Genomic DNA, 24095 nt, shown 5'->3' on the forward strand with positions numbered 1-24095 from the left:
AAATTTATTTCTGTTTTTCGTTTGCTGTAGCTTGCCGCCTTCTTTTTGTCTTAAAATCAAAAGACTAGAATACTTCGTGTTCAAACTTATGTTAATTGAACAATTCAATTGTCTAAATTTTGCTGTAATTTTTCAATTCCATTACTAGTTTTTTTGTGACGTTACATTATTCTTTTTTGTAATAAGTTATTAACAATAAAAACACGTGGATTAAAGCGTGAACATAAAAATGCAATGTGATAAAAATTAGAGGATGCTATGTTTTTTCAAAAACAGTTTATCAACAGTTTAATGTTTATTTTAAGATTGGACTAGTGTAATTATTTTGACTTGGGGAACTTGCTTGGTACCTTTATAATGTTTAAGGTCATTCTGTATAACTATTTGAAAATGTTTTGCATTTGGGATGAATTTAAATTACAATACAAATTCATTAAATGTCACCAAGTAGTACGAACAGACAAAACTAAATCATTAAGCGTTGCATGGAAGAAACATGTCATCCTGTCTTATATCTGAAAAGCTTCTTGAATTTATAGTACACTTACAAATCATCTTATAACGGAGAAAAAAACAATTAAAATCAGATTGCAGCAAACAAGAGCAACTAAAAAATTGTTGGTTACATGTTAGAAACATCACTTTCTTATAATCGAACCCAAAAACTTGATTGGTAAAATATGTATAACTTAGGCCTAGGCTTTATAGGACTTGAAGTGAAATCAAGACTCTTGAGATATAGCATATGCTAAGAAATTCAAGAAAGTTTTTTATACCATAATTTTCCGCCAAAAATGAAATTAATTTGAAGGTTTGACAAAAAAAGCAGGAAAGAAATGTCCTTACTCCCTATACAAGTACACGTTTCAAAAAAAATTCATCTTAAAATGTCGTAAATTCGTTGTTTCTTTGATCGGTCAATCAATTCATTCTCTCGGTTGTATAAAGTTAAGGGATTCAAAACTTATTTTATAATGCTTCTATGTTGAGCACATATTTTTCCAAACTTACTGTTTAATTAAGCTTTAAGGCTTTTAAGGCATAAATTTACGGTTAACGTGTCAAACACCCTGTCCCGACTTGTTTTACCATGTTTGGCAAAAATCGGGAATAAAAGCAAATTTTATTTGGCAAGTCATTCAATACTAACCAAAAAATGCATCACAATCCATTCCTTGAATAAAAACGATACTGTATTTAACATAATTTAAGGTAAAAATTGACTTAAAATTAAAAAAAGTAAATCAAGTTTTTGAATGGGAGCGGTTTTCCCATCGCATTACATTAGGGAGACGTACTTCTGAAGAGATTGTGGCTTAGTTTTCACTTAGTTTCAACTTATCTTATTCATTTACAGTTACAGTAGTTCAAAGTAACCATAAAATGCGTTTCTTAATTCTGCTGACACTTGTGGGCACAACACTGGCTCAATGGGACCCTTACTTTGAATCAGGTCGGGCAGGCATCGTTCATCTCTTCGAATGGCATTGGGACACGATTGCTGACGAATGTGAGACATTTCTTGGTCCAAACAAGTTTGCCGGAGTCCAGGTATAGTTGATACGCCTATAAAATAACACTGCAATACTGGTCGCGTTTTTGCATAGCAATTTGTAGTGGAGTACACTGATGTATGATAACGTCAGTTCCATGTATATCATGATTTCATTTTTAAGATCTCGCCTCCAAGCGAAAACCGTATTGTTGATTCAAGACCTTGGTGGGAAAGATATCAACCAATTTCATACGTCCTGGGCACAAGATCTGGTGATCGGGCTGCTTTGCAGTAAATAACAACTTTGTAGTAACTGTTGGCAAATGTTCGTTATAGAATAATCTAATCCCTGTTCTTCGTCGTCTAAAATAATAAAGCAATGCTTTGACAGAAACATGGTTGATCGCTGCAACGCTGTTGGTGTGAGGATTTACGCTGATATCGTAATCAACCACATGTGTGGCGGTGGTGGAACAGGTTGGGAAACACACCAGCTACTGTATATTGTAAAACCGTTTTCAGCGTTTACGCATGTATCTTGGCATGCTTTAAGTTAGTTACATTGATATACATTAACATTAAAGGTACGGGGACCGCCGGGACTTACTTTGATGCTAATACCGAAGATTTTCCTGCAGTACCTTACTCTGCAGCAGATTTCAACGATGGCAACTGCTATACCTCTTCTGGTAACATCGAAAATTATGGAGATGCAAATCAGGTATTGATTCGATTTACAGGCGCATTGGTAACAAAACTATAGAAACATCAGTATGTATTAGATAATTGAAACACTGTAGCTGAAACACCATTCTAAGGTAAAGTTAGACGATATAATCAGAGGCAAAAGTATACGATAACTCTATTACGAACAATAACATCGTTTATCAAAAATAAATGTGAATAATGCAAACGTCACAAAAATAGGAATAAACGAAGAATTGTATAGAAATTTTGTATTAAGCAGTAAATTTAATTCTAAAAAGACAGCCGTAACCTCTTTTGACCTGTACAGTATCTTATTCGCTTATAACATATGTGTGAAGTTGTGAACATAAAAAACATAGAGTTTAAACGCTAATATATTACCATTATAAGTTTGTCAAAAATATGACGAGACTAGATCTACAAATTTAGAATGTTTTGCGATATTACAGGTGAGAAATTGTAGGTTAGTAAACTTGCTGGATCTTAATCAAGGAAAAGATTATGTCAGAGGTTAGTCGATTGCTATTTACACAAAAAAATGTTAATTAGACATTTATGTATAAAACTGAATGCTGTAAAACAGTTTTTTCTGCATAATGTTAGTTGTGCTTATAAGCATTTCCTGTAATATTAAAATACACGAACGCAATTGTAGCTTTGCTAAAAATTTGAAAAGTAATAAATACCTTTCGCATGATAGGAAAGATCATTGACTTTATGAACGACCTGACATCACTTGGCATAGCCGGGGTCCGAGTGGATGCATGTAAGCACATGTGGCCAGGTGATCTAGAAGTTATCTTTGGTTCACTTAACGATCTCCCAACATCCAAAGGATTCTCCGGCGGATCAAGGCCTTTCATTTATCAAGAAGTTATTGATCAAGGAGGTAAAAGTTTTCCTTAAAAATTATTTAGAACTGGTTTTTGATTTAACTCTTCTACTGTTAGGAGAACCAATTACGGCAAGCCAGTACTTTGGCGTTGGAAGAGTAACAGAGTTCAAATATGGTATCAATCTGTATAACAACAAAGATAACCCGCAAGTAAGTTAAAGCTTTATTTTGTGTATAGTAATGAAAGTAAATAAAATAATAAAAGGTTAAAGACGGCTTTAATAGAACAAGTATTAAAAGCTTTATGTTATTGGTAGTATTTGAGCAATTTTGGAGAGTCTTGGGGAATGATGCCAGATGGAAGCGCTCTCGTCTTTCTCAACAACCACGATAACCAGAGAAGTCACGGTGGTGGTGGAAACGTGATTACGTTTGAGGATCCCTACAGTAAGATAACCTCATGACGTAAACTTAGTTAGCCTTATGAGTACAGCTATAACGTCTTGGATTTATTGGTAAAGTTGGCTCAATGATTCCAGTCGAAGTGTAAAATCCACCACAGGATAAAGTATTTTTAAAGAAATATACATGAATAAATAATACATAAAAATACATGGTTATGACAAAACATCGTTTGTTCACAAAACTATTGGTCTTTCCGATTTGCTGTTAAAATTGCTTTTAAACAGATTTAAAGATCTTTACCGCTTTTATGATGGCTTGGCCGTATGGTGTTCCCAGAGTCATGTCTAGCTATTATTTCAGGTACAAGAACTAAAGTAAACCGCATGATATTTTTTAAATATTCAATTTTTCAAACGTTATAGAGACCTATTTATGTTTAGCAATACCGACGAGGGACCTCCTGGAAGTCAAAGAAGTGTAAATGCTGATGGAAGCTGTGGTAACGGTTGGGTTTGCGAACACAGATGGAGACAAATCAAGAACATGGCTGCGTTTGCTGCAGCTGCTGCTGGTACCATACACCAAGAATTTTACTTGATAGAGTATATTTACTTTCACTCTTAACTTAACAGTAACTGAAACTAAAAACCGTTGTTGCAGGGCAGTCGGTCCAAAATTGGTGGGCAAACGGTAACCAAATCGCCTTTTCCCGTGGAAGCAAAGCGTTTCTTGCCATAAATAAGGAAGGATATTCTTTCTCCCAATCTTTGCAAACAGGAATGCCTTCCGGAGATTATTGTGACGTCATTTCAGGAGATTTTGAAAACAACGCCTGTACCGGTTTGCATCGTTCGCTGCACAAAACTGCATTTTATCATAGTAGATAAATGGACACTATAATGTGTCAGGCCCAGATATAGACTTTTTTACAAAAAATAGAACTTTCTAGGTCAATGCGTCACCGTCGATGGGTCGGGTTACGCATACATTAATGTCCCAAACAATGAAAACCCGTTCCTTGCTATTCACGTGAACGCACCGTGTAACTGCGAGGGAGGCGACTGCTCATCCAACACTGTACCACCCTCCACAGGTGAGTTATAGCTGAGATTGAGCTCTACATCTTAAAAAATGATGATACAAACAATTTTTATTACTAAAGTTGCTTTATTGTGTTTGAGTCAACTTTGGCTACATAATTCTGCATTTTAAATAACACCAATTCTGTTATGCAAATTTGGTATACCAAGCATTTATGAGTGTTTAGGCAAAAATAACACTATGTATAATACCAGGAATTTTACAAGTTTTTACGTAAAAATGCTTTCGGCTTTTGCTTCTGGTAGCATAAAATTTAATTGTAGCAAAACGTACACTCTGTCTGAAATACCTGTTTAAACATTTCGCATGCAATACCTACATTTGATTTGCTGCAAACGTTTCGTCCTTTTTTATCGGTTAACCCCATCTATAAATAAATATCGATTAATTACACAAAACCGTTCATGAATAATTAATAATAGTAAACCAGCAAAGATTATTATAATTGTTCCAAATTATGTTTATCTCAACAGACAATAGCAGGTTTTTTTCCAAATACACAAAGATCTTATAGCCCAGGGGTGGGCAAACGTTTTGTACTGAGGGCCACATTTGAAAAAATGTTGCAGCCGGCGGGCCGCACATTCTCATTACAAAGTAGGAAAATTTACCCGGTGTGTAAATAAACGCATATTCATATTAAACACAATTTTTGTATTCCACACTCAGTTACGTTTAAATCTATGCAATCATCATCACAAAATTTAATGAGATTTGTGCAACTGTTCACAGTTTTACGGTTACGGTAGACCTACGGTAGTCGCTACCGTAATTGTATTTTATGATCAAACAATTGAATCAAGCAATGCGTGAGAAGTGTATGTTGCAATACATGCGCGACTGACGTGTGTGTGTTTACGCACTGAAAGTGAAGAGAAAAACACACTCGTAAAGGGAATAATATTTTGTCAGGTAACCTGTTTAATTAAAACAATAAGTGATGAGTAGGAGTTTCTGCAAGTGACGGCGGGCCGTAGTTTGCCCACCCCTGTTATAGCCCATAGTCTTTCTTATAGAATTTTACGAAATTTAACAAACCTGCACGTCTGTAACTTTAGTCTGAGTCAAACTTTACTGGCAGATTGTTTGATCGAAATTTAGACTTCAACGAAAAAGGTTTAAGTATGGCGTTATTTGATTGTTTTAGGCGGTGGAGACTGCACCAGCTGCAACAGTTGTAGTAGCAAAGTCGATTGTGGTTACATGGGAGTAACACAGAGTGAATGTGAAGACAGCGGATGCAGCTGGTGTCCAGTCAGCGGAGGAAATGATCCTTGGTGCATCTACACATCTGACGGCTCGACAGGCGGCGAAACAGGCGGGGGTACTGGCTCAAGCTGTTCTCTGAGTGTAAGTTGGTTTATGTCCAAAGCCCATGCACTTGACTCCTAGGTTATCTGTCCTTTCGTTAGTCACTAAATTTAACACAAACTGCATCTATCCGTTTTTTTTGCAGGATTCGGCCAAACAAGATTGTGGGTACTTGGGAATAGATGAATCAGAATGCGAAAATGGAGGTTGTTGTTGGGCGGAGTCAAGCAACTCCGGCGTACCGTGGTGCTTCTACCCTAATTAAAACCAAAAAGATAAACTTAGCGTCGACAATAATTACAAAATTTAATTGTACACTTCTAACATGAAAGAAGTTTTTTCAAGTCATTTTATATAAAGCGTAGCTAAAATCTATGATTTTGAAATAAACAATGAGTTTACTTGAATAGACTAAATAGACCCTTTTCATTTTCAAAACTTCCGAAATGATCAAATACCACGAGACTGAAATAAAATTGCTGGCACGAATTTGAAATGTATTTGAAATAGTTTTACATTAATTAAAGCATGTAGTGTTGTACATATTAGGTAAAACTCTTACAACAATAGAGAGAATTTGAAAACAGTACATGTGAGATTTAGCTTATGATATGAAACAACAATGTTTGCACGGTCGAATGGAAAGCATGATCAAGCTAAGGCAAACAAAACTTAAAATCAGTTTCATTTAACAATAGCGCAGAAGTGTATGGTTGTCTACAGTAGTTCAAAGGTTTATACAGCATTTCACGGTGCTACATGCAAATGTTTACAACCGTATTTTGTATTTTTGACAAGAAGCATGTCTTAACAATCATGGATACGAAAGTGCTCTTTGTTGTCCGGTTAAGAAGTTACGGGTTTAAAACTACGCTTCAGTGCAGTGCAATCTCCGGCAAGATTGTCGGGAAATTCCAAAGAAAAACATCAAGCAAGTTTTGTTGTACTAAGCCTGGGAACACGAGCAAGCTTTGTTACAGCCTTGTCCTTGGGAACGCCAATAGACTTCGAACACGTGGCGGCGTTCCAATCCAATCCTTGAACTACACAGCCTCCTAGCTGACTTTCTTTTAGCCAATACATTAGCAAAACAAACCATAGCAAATTGAGAGCAAAACACAAACTTACGGCCTTCCGGCCAAAAGCGGAAAGCATTATACTCGTATAATAGTCGTCACATTTCATAAAAGCCGATTGCAATTGTTTTCGGTGAGTAGGCTTTAGAAGGAAGACTAAGTCTTTGCAAAATTTTCACTGAACAACTGATCACTCATTCTTAGAAGTAAACAAACTAATTTATCTGTGAGATAAATGGCAATGGGTAATCAAGGGTTTTTGATAAATCGGAATTGTTTGATTTATTTGAAGCTTTATACTTGGTTCAACCGTATACCATGACATTGAAATAATTAGGTTTTTCCTGGAGTCGGTTTCTGATGAAACTCTCAGTACGAACCTATTTGACTGAATGTCAAAGCTATATATGCTGCATTTTCAGCGGTATAGAACTCTTAAGTAGGCCTACTCGTTCAAACAGTCCTACCGTAGTTATACAGAATCTCAACGATCTTTGTTGAATGTAGAAACTCATAGAAAGTTATTGTTTGTTAAAATAAAGATATTACTTTACTTTATGTACGGTAGCCTATGAGTTGATGTCTTAATTTAAGGTACATTACAATACATAGGCTTACGGCTACATATACAGTAACTTATAATAGTAGTAAAAAATTGTAAAAATGCAAAATTGTTTGCGCAACCTTGATTAGCTTTTTCTTGGTACAAGTATAGTAATGTATGTTCCTACTAATTTTGTAAATACAATCGTTTCAGTAGTTGACATTATTTTTCGTTCTGTTTGAGCTTACTTTGGTTTTTACTAAATGCCCTGATAATTTGTAACATCACGGTCTTTCGTACATTTCAAATCTTGCTGGTTCATACGAATTTCTTTTTCTGTTCATATGAAGTTAAGTAAACAGATTTTGTTGCAAGCATAGTTTATGCCAGCTGATTACAATAATGTTCAATTTTGATAAGCCTGGAAAATTTTCGTTATAGAAACGACGTTTATAGACAGTACTTGCACTCACTGTGACTTCAGACTAAAATATATTGCATTAAAATGTATACAACCCATTGAATGTCGGTTTTCAAAAGCTTTTTCTACATTTATTGAACTTTCATCCCACGCGTTGATTTTTGAGAAAGGTTGTAGAATTTTAACGTTGGGGTGTAGGAGCTCTTCTACTGCGTGCTGAAAGTAACTTTCTTGGCGGAACTTTATAGACCGCGAACAAAGTCGAACATTTATAATTTCATGTATAACTGCTATCGTTGGCGGCATCGGCTTGATCTGAAAAAGTTTTACGTTTTTTAGATTTTAAGTTGCCAAACAGTTTATTTAACGTAACTTAACGTAAAATTTAACTTAAATTTAAACGAAGTACATTACGTTTTTGAATGGGAGCGGTTTTCCTAACGCATTACATGATGGGCGACGTACTTCTGAAGAGATAGTGGCTTAGTTTTCACTTAGTTTCGACTTATCTTTTTCATTTATAGTTACAGTTGGTCAAAGTAGTCATAAAATGCGTTTCTTAATTCTGCTGACACTTGTGGGCACAGCACTGGCTCAATGGGACCCCTACTTTGAATCAGGCCGGGCAGGCATCGTTCATCTCTTCGAATGGCATTGGGACACGATTGCTGACGAATGTGAGACATTTCTTGGTCCAAACAAGTTTGCCGGAGTCCAGGTATGGTAAAGTAGTGGGGTATACTGATGTATGATAACGTCAGTTCCATGTATATCATGAATTAATTTCTAAGATCTCGCCTCCAAACGAAAACCGTATTATTGATTCAAGACCTTGGTGGGAAAGATATCAACCAATTTCATACGTTCTGGGCACAAGATCCGGTGATCGGGCTGCTTTGCAGTAAATAACAACTTTGTAGTAACTGTTGGCAAATGTTCATTATAGAATTATCTAATCCATGATCTTCGTCATCTAAAATAATAAAGCAATTGTTTGACAGAAACATGGTCGATCGTTGCAACGCTGTTGGTGTAAGAATTTACGCTGATATCGTAATCAACCACATGTGTGGCGGTGGTGGAACAGGTTGGGAAACAAATTAAATCACACCAGCTACTGCATATTGTAAAACCGTTTTCAGCGTTTAAGCATCTAATTTGGCATGCTTTGAGTTAGTTATATTGATACACATAAACATTAAAGGTACGGGGACCGCCGGGACTTATTTTGATGCTAATACCAAAGATTTTCCTGCAGTACCTTACTCTGCAGCAGATTTCAACGATGGCAACTGCTATACCTCTTCTGGTGGCATCGAAAATTATGGAGATGCAAATCAGGTATTGAATCGATTTACAGGCGCATTGGTAACCAAACTATAGAAACATCAGTATGTTTTATATAATTGAAACACTGTAACTGAAACACCATTCTAAGGTAGAGTTAGACGATAATTTTAATCAGAGGCAAAAGTATACGATAACTCTATTATGAACAATAACATCGTTTATGAAAAATAAATTTGAAGAATGCAAACGTCACAAAAATAGGAATAAAGGAAGAATCGTATAGAATTTTTGTATTAATTAAGCAGTAAAACGAATTCTAAAATAACAGCCGTAGCCTGTTTGGACCTAGACTGTATCTTATATAATATATACAGTACTTATAAAAATGTGTGACCATATAAAATGTAGGACCTAAACGCTAATATATTAACATTAACGGTTTTTCAAGAAAATGCCGAGACTAGATCTACAAAATTAATTTTTTTGCGATATTATAGGTGAGAAATTGTAGGTTAGTAAGTTTGCTCGATCTTAATCAAGGAAAAGATTATGTCAGAGGTTAGTCGATTGCTATTTACACCAAGAAATGTTAATTAGACATTTATGTATAAAACTGAATGCTGTAAAACAGTTTTTGCTGCATAATATTAATTGTGCTTATAAACATTTTTTGATCGTAAAATACACGAACGCAGTTGCAACTTTGATAAACATTTGAAAAGTAATAAATACCTTTTGTATGATAGGAAAGATCATTGACTTTATGAACGACCTGACATCACTTGGCATAGCCGGGTTCCGAGTGGATGCATGTAAGCACATGTGGCCAAATGATCTAGAAGTTATCTTTGGTGCACTTAACGATCTCCCAACATCCAAAGGATTCTCCGGTGGATCAAGGCCTTTCATTTATCAAGAAGTTATTGATCAAGGAGGTAAAATTTTTGCTTAAAAATATTTAGAACTGGTTTTTGATTTAACTCTTCTACTATTAGGAGAACCAATTACGGCAAGCCAGTACCTTAGCATTGGAAGAGTAACAGAGTTCAAATATGGTATCAATTTGTATAACAACAAAGATAAACTGCAAGTAAGTTAAAGCGTTATTTTGTGTATAGTAATGAAAGTAAATAAAATAATAAAAGGTTAAAGACGGCTTTAATAGAACAAGTATTAAAAGCTTTATGTTATTGGTAGTATTTGAGCAATTTTGGGGAGTCTTGGGGAATGATGCCAGATGGAAGCGCTCTCGTCTTTCTCAACAACCACGATAACCAGAGAAGTCACGGTGGTGGCGGAAACGTGATTACGTTTGAGGATCCCTACAGTAAGAAACCTCATTACGTAAACTTAGTTAGCCTTACGAGTATAACTATAAAGTCTTGGATTTATTGGTAAAGTTGGCTCAATGATTCCAGTTGAAGTAAAATTCTACAACTGAAAAAAATCTTTTTAAAGAAAAATGCATGAATAAATAATGTATAAAAGTACATGGTTATGACAAAACATCGTTTGTTCACAAAACTATTGGTCTTCCCGATTTGTGGTTAAAATTGCTTTTAAACAGATTTAAAGATCTTTACCGCTTTTATGATGGCTTGGCCGTATGGTGTTCCCAGAGTCATGTCTAGCTATTATTTCAGGTACAAGAACTAAAGTAAACCGCATGATATTTTTTAAATATTCAATTTTTCAAAAGTTTTAGACACTTATTTATGTTTAGCAATTTCGATGAGGGACCTCCTGGAACTCAAAGAAGTGTAAATGCCGATGGAAGTTGTGGTAACGGTTGGGTTTGCGAGCACAGATGGAGACAAATCAAAAACTTGGCTGCGTTTTCTGCTGTTGCTGCTGGTACCAAATACCAAGAATTTTACTTCATGGAGCATATTTACTTTCACTCTTACCTTAACAGTAACTGAAAACTAAAAACTGCTGTTGCAGGGCAGTCGGTCCAAAATTGGTGGGCAAATGGTAACCAAATCGCTTTTTCTCGTGGAAGCAAAGCGTTTCTTGCCATAAATAAGGAAAGATATTCTCTTTTCCAATATTTGCAAACAGGAATGCCTTCTGGAGATTACTGTGACGTCATTTCAGGAGATTTTGAAAACAACACTTGCACCGGTTTGCATCGTTCGCTGCACAAAACTGTATTTTATCATAACAGATAAATGAACACTATAATGTGTCAGGCCCAGATATAGACTTTTTTACAAAAAAATGGAACTTTCTAGGTCAATGCGTCACCGTCGATGGGTCGGGTTACGCACACATTAATGTCCCAAACAATGAAAATCCGTTCCTTGCTATTCACGTGAATGCACTGTGTAACTGCGAGGGAGGCGACTGCTCATCCAACACTGTACCACCCTCCACAGGTGAGGAAAAGTTACTTAACCGCTTATAAAGTACTGAGCTCTACATCTTAACAAATGATGATACAAACAATTTTTATTTCTAAAGTTGCTTTATTGCGTTTGAGTCGACTTTGGGTACATAATTTTACGTTTTAAATAACACCAATTCTGTTAAGCGAAATTGATATATCAAGCATTTATAAGTATTTTGGCAAAAATTACACTATGTGTAATACCAGGAATTTTACAAGTTTTGACATAAAAATGCTTTAAGCTTTTGCTTCTGGTAGCATAAAATTTAAAGGTATAACAAAACGTACACTCCGTCCAAAACAGCTGTTTTAAAATATCGTATCCAATACTTAAAGTTGACTTGTCGCAAATTTTTCGTCCTTTTTTATCCGTTACCCCATCTATAAATGAATATTGATTAATTACACAAAACCGTTCATGAATAATAATAGTAATCCAGCAAAGATTATAATTGTTCCAAATTGTGTTTATCTGAAAAGACAAAAAGCATGTTATTTTTCTAATAATCAGATCTTATAGACCATAGTCTTTCTTATAGAATTTTACCAATTTTAAAAAACCTGCACGACTAAAACATTCATCTGAACCAAACTTTACTGGCAGTGTGTTTAATCGAAATCTACTCTTAATCAAAAAAATGATAAGTATGGCTTTATTTGATTGTTTTAGGCGGTGGAGACTGCACCAGCTGCAACAATTGTAGTAGCAAAGTCGATTGTGGCTACATGGGAATAACAAAGAGTGAATGTGAAGCCAATGAATGCAGCTGGTGTCCAATCAGTGGAGGAAATGATCCTTGGTGCATCTACACATCTGACTGGTCGATAGGCTCAAACTGTTTTCTGGTTGTAAGTTGGTTTATGTCCAAAGCCCATGCACTTGACTCCTAGGTTATCTGTCTTTTAGTTAGTCACTATATTCAACTCAAACGGCATCTATCCGTTTTTTTTTGCAGGATTCGGCCAAACAAGATTGTGGGTACTTGGGAATAGATGAATCAGAATGCGAAAATGGAGGTTGTTGTTGGGCGGAGTCAAACAACTCCGGCGTTCCGTGGTGCTTCTACCCTAATTCAAACTAGAAAGATAAACATAACGACGAAATTTAATTACAAAACTTAATTGCATATTTTTAACATGAAAGACTTTTTCTTAAGTCATGTTATATAAAGCGTAACTAAAATCTATGATTTTGAAATAAACAATGAGGCTACTGGAATAGACCCTTTTTATTTTTAAAGCTTCCAAAATGATCAAATACCACGAAACTGAAATAAAATTGCTGGTACGGTTTTGAAATGTATTTGAAATAGTTTTGCATTAATTAAAGCATGTAGTGCTGTACATATTACGTAAAACTCTTACAACAATAGAGAGAATTTGAAAACAGTACATGTGAGATTACGCTTCAGTGCAGTGCACTCTCCGGCAAGATTCTCCGGAAATTCTAACGAACAACATCAAGCAAGTTTTGTTGTATTAAACCTCTGAACACGAGCAAGTTTTATTACCGCCTTGTCCTTAGAAACGCCAATAGATATCGAACACGTGGCGGCGTTCCATCCCAATGCTTGAACCACGCAGCCTTCTAACTGACTTTCTAGAGGGCAATACATTAGCAAAACAAACGATAGCAAATTGAGAGCAAAACACAAACTAACAACCTTCTGGTCAAAAGCGGAAAGCATTATACTCGTATAATAGTCGTCACATTTCATAAAAGCTGATTGCAATTGTTTTCGGTGAGTAGGCTTTAGAAGGAAGACTAAACCTTTGCAAAATTTTCACTGAAAAACCAATCACTCATTCTTAAAAGTTAACAAACTAATTTTTCTGTGACATGTATGGCAATGGGTAATCAATGGTTTTTGATAAATCGGAATTGTTTGATTCACTTGAAGCTTTATACTTGGTTCAACCGTTTACGATAACACTGAAATAATTACGTTTTTCCTGGAGTCGAATTCTGATGAAACTCTCTGTAAGAATTTCTTTCACTTAATGTCAAAGCTATATATGCTGCATTTTCAGCGGAATAGGACTGTTAGGTACCCGTTCAAACAGTACCATTGCAACACAGAATCTCAACGATTTTTGTTAAACTTAGAAACTCATAGTTTGTTAAAATAAAGGTGTTACTTTACTTTATGTATGGTGGCCTATGAGTTGATATCTTAATTTACGTTATTTTACAATGCATAAGCCTATGGCTACATATAACGTACATAAAAATTGTAGAAATGTAAAATTGTTTGCGCAATCTTTGTTAGCTTCATCTTTGTACAAGTATGCTGGTATATATTCTTACTAATTCTGTTAATACAATCGTTTCAAAAGTGGACATTAATTTTGCTATTGTTTGAACTTCATTTGTTTTTTTTTACTAAATGCCCTGATAATTTGTAATGTCAAAGGTCTTTCGTACATTTCAAATCATGCTGGTTCATACGAATTTGATTTTCTGTTCATGTGATGATGGACATGTGACTTGATGGAGCATATTTACGTTCACTCTTAACCTAACTGTAACTGAAATCTAAAACATCTTCTGTTCATGTGAAGTAAGGTAAACATATTTTTTTGCAGGTATGGTTTGTGCAAGCTGAAAGTATATCCAGCTGCACTAATCTTGAACAAGTTATTGTTTGTTGTTGTTACGATGTTTCTGATGCGTATTTCCACTATCAGCTTTTGATTACCGCATCGCATCAGTGTCCAAAGTTAACCGTAAAAATTACTTCTTTTTGATTTTTATTGTTATTTGCACGTTGGGTTTAGTGGCCATGCTAACCATTGATCGTTTTTGTGGTGTATTAATATCATTCTTGCATGTTTTAAGCCATAGGCTTAGCTGCTTTTTCCCCTGCTGGCTGAACGGTGATGTTTATACAGTACGTTATAATAATTATGATTTTATTTTTTGTTCCCCCACTGACGATGACGAAAAATATACGATACGATTACAATAATGTTCAAATTCGATAGGCGTATACAAATTTTGTTATAGAAACACCATTTATAGACAGTAGTTGCACTCACTGTTACTTCAGACTTAAACATGTTGCATTATAATGCATTAAAATCAGTGAATGTCGGTTTTCAAAAACTTTTTCTACATTTATTGAACTTTCGTTCCACGCATTGTTTCTTGTGAAACTTTTAACGTTGGAGAGTACAAGCTCTTCTACTGGGTGCTGAAAGTAACTTTCTTGGCGGAACTGTATAGACCGTGTGATGATATGATAAGATAGCAAATAGAATGCCGCATAGAATACTTGTTTACGGAAATCGGCATTACAAAATGTGATATAAATGTCATACTGATAACTTCCTGTTTTCTGTTTTGAGTTGTGACATAAATGTCGTGGCTGTCTATCTTGCGCGCATTAGTATTATTAATATACACAGTTGTAAAATGCATACAGTCTACTAAGATAAACGCTGTAACATGGACGTCTTTATGCTGTTGCTGCTATGTCAATGCTTTGTCTAAAAGTATTCGTTCAAAGAAGCTTCAATATAATCAGTATATACAGTTCTGATGCTTGTGTAACAATTGTGAACTCTATTTGAAGAAGATCAGTGTCAAGTTAGACAAATTTGTCATCATCTTCAAGACAATTAGCTTTTAGCTGAACAATTAAGTCTGTGGGTGAGAAAAGCAAGCAACGACCCTTGAAACTCATATACCATCGAGCGCAATAAAAAATTAGACAATCAAACATTGTATTGGAGTGGCTGGATCAGTTACATTCAACAACCATAAACCAATTATTCCATTACAACCGCAAACAAAGTCGAACATTTATGATTTCACGTATAACTGCTATCGTTAGCCGCATTAGCTTGATCTTGAAAGGTTTTATGGGTTTCTTGATTTTTAAGTTGCCAAAAAATGTTTATATTTCACTGCAACGACTGCTTTACGGCTTTCAAAGGTACCACAAATGCAAATTGTACGCCATTCAATCGTTTATAAACAATAAATGTTTTGACAAAATTTTTGCATAATCGGATTGAACTTAGCCCTTAGCTTTGCAAGTTATTGTGGCTTGCTTAAGCAAGTCGACTTGTTCCAGCAAGTTAAAACTTTTTCTATGGTGTAGATGTTTAAAGTGAGTTTTACTTTTACCCTGTGCCGCCACTTTTCTTGATAGAAATCTGAATACACAGGATTTGGTTTTTGAACAAATATCGTGTTAAAATTTACTGTTCTACAATACTTTTTACCGGACCGCCGTTCCCGCAAAAAACTTTGTAGCGGAATCGCTTTTGGGTGCGTTCCGGACCACTTTTAAAAGCGTTTCTATTACGTGCTGTTGGTACGTGACATGATTGGCGACATGTAGCCTACTGTTAATAAAGCGATAGATGAAGTAGATTCGGAGATCGATTTCGATCCGTAGTGAAGTTTGACTGCCCACTCTCCCACACACTCCCTCCGTTCCGGATCACTTTCAGCACTTTTTAATTCATGTTGTGAGAACATGACGCGATTGGCGATTTGTACTGTTAATAAAGCGATAGAAAATTTGGATTCGGAGATCGATTTCGATCCGTAGTGAAGTTTGGTTCCCCACTTCAAGATTTTGATTGTTTTCAGTCAGAATAACTTTGATGCAGTAGCTTATATTGAATCAAGCCATTTAACTTGTAAGCTTATGTAAGGGTTTCGGTTAAACCTCATTTCTTCAAAGATTAATTAATCAGCTACAGTACAATACAGTCGAAATGTTGAGTCAAGTCATATTTATTTTCGAAGTCCACAAAGTACCGAATCTATATCTTAATATCAAGAAATATAGATACTATAAATCAAATACAAACAAAATGATTTTCCTGAGTTTATTGACTTTGTTGGGTACAACTATGGCCCAGTGGGACCCAAATTTCGCCCCAGGCCGAGCAGGCATCGTTCATCTCTTTGAATGGCATTGGGACACGATTGCTGACGAATGTGAGACATTTCTTGGTCCAAACAAGTTTGCCGGAGTCCAGGTATGGTAAAGTAGTGGAGTATACTAATATATGATGACGTCAGCTTCATGTATATCATGAATTCATTTACTAAGATTTAAAAAAAACTAAGATCAAAAAACTAAGATTTTACATAATATGTAGTATATAAATTTTAAAATTTAAAATTTCATTTCACTTTATTTCATTTCAAATTAATTCACATTAGGAGCTTTAAGCAAATGATTGTGCAAGTTAAACCCTAATCCATCTTTCCAAGGTCGTATGTATAATCTATTATTTGAACGTTGCTTTTAAGATATCACCTCCAAATGAAAATCGAATCGTGGAAGGGCGACCGTGGTGGGAAAGGTATCAGCCTGTGTCCTATATGCTGAAGACCAGATCAGGAGACAGAGCAGCCTTCAAGTAAGTTGAAAGTCAACAAAACAAGCGGTAGGCCTATAGTTTAAGTAGAGCAAACATTAAAATATGTGAAAAGGAAACAATTTTGCAAGTCAATAATTAAAACATAACTCATCGGCAACAAGATCTAATAAATAAATTAACAGAGATATGGTCAATCGCTGCAACGCTGTTGGAGTGAGAATTTTCGCCGATGTTGTAATTAATCACATGTGCAGAGGAGGAACAGGTCAACATGTGCATAACATGTGTTAGCAAGAATTTGAACGCATTTCATTTTACGCTGCATATATTTGACATACAGGGGTCGGTACTGGCGGTAATAGTTTTGACACAAACATTCAAGATTTTCCTGGAGTGCCCTACTCGGCCTTGGATTTCAATGATAACAAATGTCCTACTGCATCTGGCAACATTGAAAATTACGGAAACGTCAACCAGGTATTAAAAATTTTTTTCAAACGTTTTTTAAATAAAGAACAGATGTATTTATTGCTTGCAGGAAAATAATTACTAAATAGGTTCAGCCTACTTGGACCTACCTACGATGGCAACTCTGCGCCTTCTACATGTATGTTCTCATTGGCTATAGCCATTAAGTAGGCAAAGAAGGAAATGCGATAAACGAAAAGCAATATTGACGAAAAAACGATTTTGGCCCGCGAAATTGGTTTGTGATATGAGCTAATCGGCAAAAAAAAATATAAGTTACGCCAGTTAAAGTTTTTGGAAACATGAGGTCCACGCGACGTTTTATCATGCCTATATACTATAGCACTTGATTTACAGTATAGCACTGCCTATATAGCACCATATGTAGACAGATTTACAAATTCATCATCAGAGTTGTCATCTACTTACTTCCTGTAAGTGCAAGATTTACAGGAAAAGTTCATCCCTGAACTGTCATAAGGTTTTACAAAAAGCCGGATTTGATTAAAAACGGACCATTTACGAAAACACGTTTAAGCTCTATGTGCTTGTTTTTCACGACTGTACCACCACATTGCATAGCACCAGATGGAGACAGATTCATCAATTCCTCAATAGAGCTGTCATCAACTTTCTTTCTGTAAATGCAAAATTTACAGGAAACGTTAATCCCTAAAATGTCGTAGGGTTTTAATGAAAGCCGGTTTTGATTAAGTGCAGACCATGAAACCCTTTTCATTCAAACATTATACAAACTACATGCTATGCACAATTAGCTGCTCCATCCAATGCGAATGGAAAAACTAATTTATTTTATTCTTATAATTTTTACTTTTGAAGGTAAGAAACTGCAAGCTAGAACGTTTGCCGGACCTTGATCAAGGAAATGATTACGTCAGAGGTAAAAATATATTCACCAATAAACATTGTGTACAACGTTACACAAAAAATGATATTTTTTGGATTAAAATATGACCTTTGAATTTGGTCTATGTTAATCTTTGCGTTACAGGAAAGATCGTCATTTTCACGAACGACTTGACATCACTGGGTGTAGCTGGGTTCCGCGTGGACGCCGCAAAGCACATGTGGCCGGGTGACTTGAAAGTAATCTTCAACGCCCTTGACGATCTTCCTACAGAAAAAGGCTTCCCAAGCGGTACCAGACCTTTCATCGTTCAAGAAGTCATTGACCAAGGAGGTATCAAATTTTACGCAAGTGGATAATCTGCAATAGTCCTCGAGATACTCCTTGTTTCATTGACTACACTTGACTTAGGTGAACCAATCAAAGCAAACGAGTACTTTTCTCTTGGTCGAGTCACTGAATTTAAATATGGTTTCAACTTGGCATCTAACCTCGACAATATACAGGTAATTTTCGACTAAAATTATCATAAGGCAGATTGCATGAATTCGTTTATGTATATACAACAACATGGCATAGAGGGCTAGTTCTAGTGATGCGACTGGCTGACATACAGCAACCTTTTGTGCTTGCAGTACCTGGAAAACTTTGGTGAAGATTGGGGAATGATGCCAGAAGGCAACTCCATGGTATTTCTCAACAATCACGACAACCAGAGAAACCACGGTGGCGGTGGAAATGTGATCACCTTCGAAGATGCGAAAAGTGAGCAGGAAAATATCTGTTGTGTGGGCTATCATCGAAGAAGAATGCTTTCTTCCATCTAGTAGTAATTTAAGCCAAATTTATGTAAACGAACGTGTATATCATTCTCCAAGCGTAAAAATTCTCAAAGGGAAGCATTTTATATATTATTATATAATAGATTATAACTGCAATAAAAGTTTCGTGTTCTTGTTCCTCTTAAATGGTATTTTTTATTTTCCGTTATAAAAATGTTTTTCATGAACAGACCTGAAGATCTTTACCGCTTTTATGATGGCTTGGCCCTATGGAGTTCCCAGGATAATGTCTAGTTATCACTTCAGGTAATTTTGTCGTAATTTAAACTGATAGGCTTATGCTTATGTTTGCCAGTAGCTTAAGAAAGTGCTTAAAACTCTTTATACTTCTTTAGCAATACCGACGAGGGACCTCCTGAAAGTCAAAGAAGTGTAAATGCCGATGGAAGTTGTGGTAGCGGTTGGGTTTGCGAGCACAGATGGAAACAAATCAAGAACATGGCTGCTTTTTCTGCCGTCGCATCTGGTTCGTGTAGTTGTAGCAAATGAACTTTACAAAATACATCATTTTTGGGTCAATCTCACTTACAGGACAACCGGTGAAGAACTGGTGGGACAACAACGACAACCAGATAGCATTCTCTCGTGGCGACAAAGCGTTCATTGCTATAAACAAGAAAAGTCAAACCCTCCACAGGACTCTCCAGACAGGAATGCCCTCTGGTCAATATTGTGACATCATTTCTGGTAACTCCCAGAATGGCATTTGCAACGGTCAGTTTCGATTTGAAAACAATTGCTTGCAAAAAAGTCAACAAAAAACTGAAGTAAATATAGTTTCAGTTGAACTGAAACTATATTTACCCTTATAAACTAGCTTTTGGTGCCTTCTGTATATTTTGTACAATACAGTATATAGTATATTATAGTATATATAGTATATTGTACAGTATATACATAGGCTGTAGGCTTTTACAAGAAATTCTTCAATATGCACTTAACTTTTGGTTTCAGGACAATGCATCACAGTCGACGATTCGGGTTACGCAAACGTAAGAATCCCTAGCAACGAAAATCCGTTTGTTGCCATTCACATTGACGCTCCTTGCAATTGCGACGGAGACTGTGGGTCAAAAACAGGTCAAACAAATATGCGGGAGCATATAATACAAATTTTGCATTTGCTTTCCAGACTGTATTAGCTGCAGTAGTTGCAACAAGAAAATCAATTGCGGTCACTTTGGAATAACAAGGACCGAATGCGAACTTGCTGGGTGCAGCTGGTGTCCAGTAAGCGTTGGAAATGATCCTTGGTGCATCTATACATCTTCTTCCGATCATAGTAACAATGAAGGTTCAAGCTGTTCTATGAGTGTAACCCAGTCGGAAATTAAACCAGATTATGTATGGCCATTTAATCACTTATGTCTGATTATAACAGATTATGTGTGTAATATGTTTGTTCGTAAGAAAGAGTAACGTAATCTTACATATACAGTACTGTATCGTAGTTTATCATAAACAGCCCATCGATGGTTCATGGTACCTTTGTAAGCCTTTCCTCAAGTAAGAATTTCTTGCATAATGTTGGTATAAAAATCGAAATTTTTTATGTACGTTTTATCAAAAATATTGGATTGTTATTTACGTATCTTTTTACCAAACTTGAAAGACCTTATTTCTGCATGTCACTGTACCAGGTAATTGGAAACAATTAATTGTATATAGACTATAGATGATTACCAACACTGTAGGTGTGAGAATTGTATGATATGATAATGATCACACATTAGGTACTGTATTGTAATGATAATTGTGGTAGTTCGATATTACAATAAAAAGCGATAAAATGCAAGGCTCAAGTAGAACAATTAACCGGTTAACTTAATTATAAATTATTATTATAAGATGGAATGTATATTTTCAAAATTTTATGTAAAAACGCAAAAATTGTTCCTTTTGGAATCATTTGTAGTTATAAAACCTAACTCACTGCCACGCTTTCAACAGCTCGTACACAATATTCCTTTTCAACATGGCGACCAAATCGCAAACTTTTATAGTTGTTCTATTGACGCCAAAGAGTTTTTACGTCATCACTCTAACCATATACACCTTAAATAGAAGGACTAGTAACTCGCACTCTCGGGTTACGAAACTTGGGTCCCAATCATAGACACTTTACATATACTTTTTAGTTCTCGATTTACCTAAGTGATCATTATCAAAGTCGAGCTCAATACGACATGACTAAATAATGACCATAATCCAATAGAACTAAATATCAGTTTGTTTAGGATGGCAGACACATCCGTAGTAGAAGGTACCGCCGAACAGGTTTGAATCCATTCCACTCCAACAGAAGGGCATATATGGGAAATAGCCTTAAAAATGACGTCGGCCGCTTCCATGAAGTTACGTTCGTACCTGAGACTTACCGGAATGCTGCTAGCCAATTGCTTGTCTCTCAAGCCTTTGATCAGGCATAAATAAAGTAGTTCGTTCTTCAGTTGGCTGTCTTCATCCTCGGGGTAGCATCGGTCGCCGAGGGCTTTCAGCGCGTAGACGAAATTCCGTGCGTCTTCCTGAGGCAGTTGTACGCGTTGAATCAGTTCTAGCGCAATGTGTGCGAGAATTCTGCGCCGTTGATTACTTCAAAAGCTCGCTCAACCAACGTCTTGTAAGGTATGTCGTAGATATTTTTGTCCTTCCCCTGGATCTTCCATTTAAGGTTTCGGTCGATTGCGTCCAAAAAAAGGTGTCTTTTTACGTCGTCGGATGCGTCAACGCTGCCACAATATGAATTAAAAACTTTCAAAAACTCGGATAGATCGTCACCTGAATTAAAACGAGGTGGTGTCATCATCAGGTTGAAAGCCATATCCGGGTAGTGAGGCTCGAAATCTCTCGAGTGATGGTAGATCCTGGCGCGCTCGCCAATTTGTTACAGATTTTCTATTGCCAGTTCGTCTTCTACCGCTTTCACGACCCACTCAAAGCCAACGAACGTTTTCCAACGTAGTTCGATTGTATTTCACATGAGATTAAAAACACTCCTCTCCGTTTGGGGCTTAACTTTCGGGACACACATTAAAAACAATTCGGTAAAATCTACTAAAAGCAGCAAGACAGATCTCAGGGACCAAGAAAAACCATAGGTCCTCGTCTTGAACGCTCGTACCACGACTGACTTCGAAGGCCACGTTTTCTTAGGAAGCACACACTCCCGCCTGAAGCACATGCGTGACGCCAACCAAAGAAGGACACTTAATGATTCCGCGTTCGACCACATCCGAACACTTGAGGCGGCAAAGAAGAAAACAACAGGAAACAAAGCAGAGGACAAGAGAAATCATAACAAACACTATAAAAGCTAACTGATAACTAACAAAAATAAAGCGTGGAAAAACACACGAAAAACAATCAAACAATGGTGCGAAATATTATTTCGCCACACAAACATAACTTATTTCTGTAATATGCGGTAGTCCCTATGCTTGCAAAAAACTTCAACCAAAATAATATGTTGTCAAAGAGCTTTATATAAAATTCCCTATTTTTGTAGCAAAAATATTCTTTATTTTCGACGTACATGTTATGCTTGTGGTATTTTCAACCATCTAACTGCGTTATTAAATCAATAATATCTGCTACACATCCTCATATACTTTAGACCACAACAAGCACCCTTCGCTCTCACACTAGCTATATAACAGAAATACCTGTATGGAAAGATAGGACTTTAAACTGATGGACTCCGATACTCAATCAGGTAGTTTTGAACTTTTAATTTCGCGAAAGTAAAACCTGATGCAAACTAAGTCTTTCACAACAAAGCCGTGATACATTGTTATTTTTAGTAGCAGTTATAAGATATACATCTTAATACTTGCAAATTAATATATGTATTTACGTCCAACAAGACACTTTTAAACGCAGTAAACAACAAGACACTTTTAAACGCAGAAAACAACATGCCGTTGTTAGCAACATACCTATTGTTTGGCGAATTTCTGGCTTCAAGAACATACAGTAAAATAATGTTTCTTTTCACTAAGTGCAGGTCGGTCATACGATATCAAGCCAGGATTCATTTTCAAGAACAGAATTAAAGATAGAATCATTCGGCACTGCCGTTGACGGTTGACAGAAAAAGTAATTTATAACCAACAACTCGAAATGCTTGGTGTGAGTTAAAAACCTACTTCTTAATTGGTTTGGATGGAAGAGAGGAGCACCACAACGTTACACGTAGCCTACTGTTGTAAGCTGTTAAAATGTTTATTAAAAATTGTCACCTTGGCAAATAAATCCATTACCGGTAAATTCTGGGTTTCAAGTGCAAATATAGCCTGTTATGACGTTAGTGCACTGAGCATTTTGATGACAAGGATTTGGAGAATAGCAATCAACGACTATAAACGACAAAAATGTAACAATGTACGTTCTATACTTTAGTTGTATTAATATGTTTAACTTTTCTACCATAATTTTTCCTTTTTTAGCAAGTCCTACCAAGTTTCACGAAACGTAGTAAAAGGCAGCATGAGCGCAAGCCAACAATTTTCCAGAACGACTGCATGCTCACGTTTTAGTTATTCAAAATATTTTAGCATATTGCAAGAGAGCACGAATGAATTTATAAACAATGTTCAAAAATATAAATATCGTTAGATATTACAAAGGAAATTTTTTGTGGAGGGGTTACCATAAAACAGCTATAGGCTATGTAGTTGTTGAAGATATCGCCTTAGTTTAAGTATGACTTATTCAGTGCCCACACACTTTGAACTAAGCCGGCTAATTTCGATAGAAGTGCAACTGTTGATAAGAAGTGCCATTAACGACATTGCATATCTTTGATAGAACCTTGTCTGGGTGATGTCTTGTTATCTGTATTTGCTTTTATACTACCTTAATGATAATTTTACAACGTTTTTGATTTGATTGATTTTGATCTGACGAGTATATTTACTTCAGTTTTCAAACGTTAAACCGCCATCAAAAGGTTATTCAGTTTCTGGTCAATTATATTATCTGCATCCTCAAAACAAGT

General features: G+C 36.0%; 3 protein-coding genes and 1 pseudogene across 3 annotated transcripts; 3 read left to right on the plus strand and 1 right to left on the minus strand.

Annotated features, from left to right (window-relative positions):
- Positions 1–1361: 1361 nt before the first annotated feature.
- LOC143459453 (alpha-amylase B-like) lies at positions 1362–6344 on the plus strand. Its single transcript, XM_076956623.1, has 14 exons — positions 1362–1551; positions 1677–1786; positions 1887–1972; positions 2080–2216; positions 2653–2713; positions 2904–3092; positions 3154–3248; positions 3356–3485; positions 3728–3803; positions 3884–4014; positions 4104–4283; positions 4393–4536; positions 5692–5894; positions 6001–6344. Exons 1-14 carry the CDS (start codon positions 1384–1386, stop codon positions 6118–6120), a joined length of 1830 nt encoding a protein of 609 aa, XP_076812738.1. The 5' UTR covers positions 1362–1383; the 3' UTR covers positions 6121–6344.
- Positions 6345–8425: 2081 nt separating this feature from the next.
- Positions 8426–12794, plus strand: LOC143459454 (alpha-amylase B-like). Its single transcript, XM_076956624.1, has 14 exons — positions 8426–8614; positions 8688–8797; positions 8898–8983; positions 9101–9237; positions 9684–9744; positions 9933–10121; positions 10182–10276; positions 10384–10513; positions 10754–10829; positions 10910–11040; positions 11131–11310; positions 11421–11564; positions 12246–12424; positions 12532–12794. The coding sequence occupies exons 1-14, from the start codon at positions 8447–8449 to the stop codon at positions 12655–12657; spliced, it is 1812 nt and encodes a 603-aa protein (XP_076812739.1). The 5' UTR covers positions 8426–8446; the 3' UTR covers positions 12658–12794.
- A 3569-nt stretch (positions 12795–16363) lies between these two features.
- Positions 16364–20533, plus strand: LOC143458568 (alpha-amylase B-like). Its single transcript, XM_076955347.1, has 13 exons — positions 16364–16573; positions 16851–16960; positions 17104–17186; positions 17262–17398; positions 18230–18290; positions 18402–18590; positions 18669–18763; positions 18893–19022; positions 19270–19345; positions 19435–19565; positions 19631–19813; positions 20054–20179; positions 20232–20533. The coding sequence occupies exons 1-13, from the start codon at positions 16406–16408 to the stop codon at positions 20516–20518; spliced, it is 1776 nt and encodes a 591-aa protein (XP_076811462.1). The 5' UTR covers positions 16364–16405; the 3' UTR covers positions 20519–20533.
- A 716-nt stretch (positions 20534–21249) lies between these two features.
- Positions 21250–22490, minus strand: LOC143458693 (uncharacterized; annotated as a pseudogene).
- Between the last annotated feature and the right edge of the window lie 1605 nt (positions 22491–24095).

The sequence above is a fragment of the Clavelina lepadiformis genome, chromosome 5 (genome assembly GCF_947623445.1).
Source record: "Clavelina lepadiformis chromosome 5, kaClaLepa1.1, whole genome shotgun sequence".
In the NCBI taxonomy this organism is placed as follows: Eukaryota; Metazoa; Chordata; class Ascidiacea; order Aplousobranchia; family Clavelinidae; genus Clavelina; species Clavelina lepadiformis.

Excerpts from the sequence above, each read along its gene's own strand:
- LOC143459453 (XM_076956623.1), top strand. The coding sequence starts at position 1,384 with ATGCGTTTCTTAATTCTGCTGACACTTGTGGGCACAACACTGGCTCAA. Across the intron at positions 1,552-1,676 it reads ACAAGTTTGCCGGAGTCCAG|ATCTCGCCTCCAAGCGAAAA; the intron begins GTATAGTTGATA and ends TTCATTTTTAAG. Across the intron at positions 4,284-4,392 it reads TGAAAACAACGCCTGTACCG|GTCAATGCGTCACCGTCGAT; the intron begins GTTTGCATCGTT and ends AGAACTTTCTAG.
- LOC143459454 (XM_076956624.1), top strand. The coding sequence starts at position 8,447 with ATGCGTTTCTTAATTCTGCTGACACTTGTGGGCACAGCACTGGCTCAA. Across the intron at positions 10,122-10,181 it reads AGAAGTTATTGATCAAGGAG|GAGAACCAATTACGGCAAGC; the intron begins GTAAAATTTTTG and ends TTCTACTATTAG. Across the intron at positions 10,277-10,383 it reads ACAACAAAGATAAACTGCAA|TATTTGAGCAATTTTGGGGA; the intron begins GTAAGTTAAAGC and ends TGTTATTGGTAG.
- LOC143458568 (XM_076955347.1), top strand. The coding sequence starts at position 16,406 with ATGATTTTCCTGAGTTTATTGACTTTGTTGGGTACAACTATGGCCCAG. Across the intron at positions 18,291-18,401 it reads AGGAAATGATTACGTCAGAG|GAAAGATCGTCATTTTCACG; the intron begins GTAAAAATATAT and ends TTTGCGTTACAG. Across the intron at positions 19,814-20,053 it reads CCAGAATGGCATTTGCAACG|GACAATGCATCACAGTCGAC; the intron begins GTCAGTTTCGAT and ends TTTTGGTTTCAG.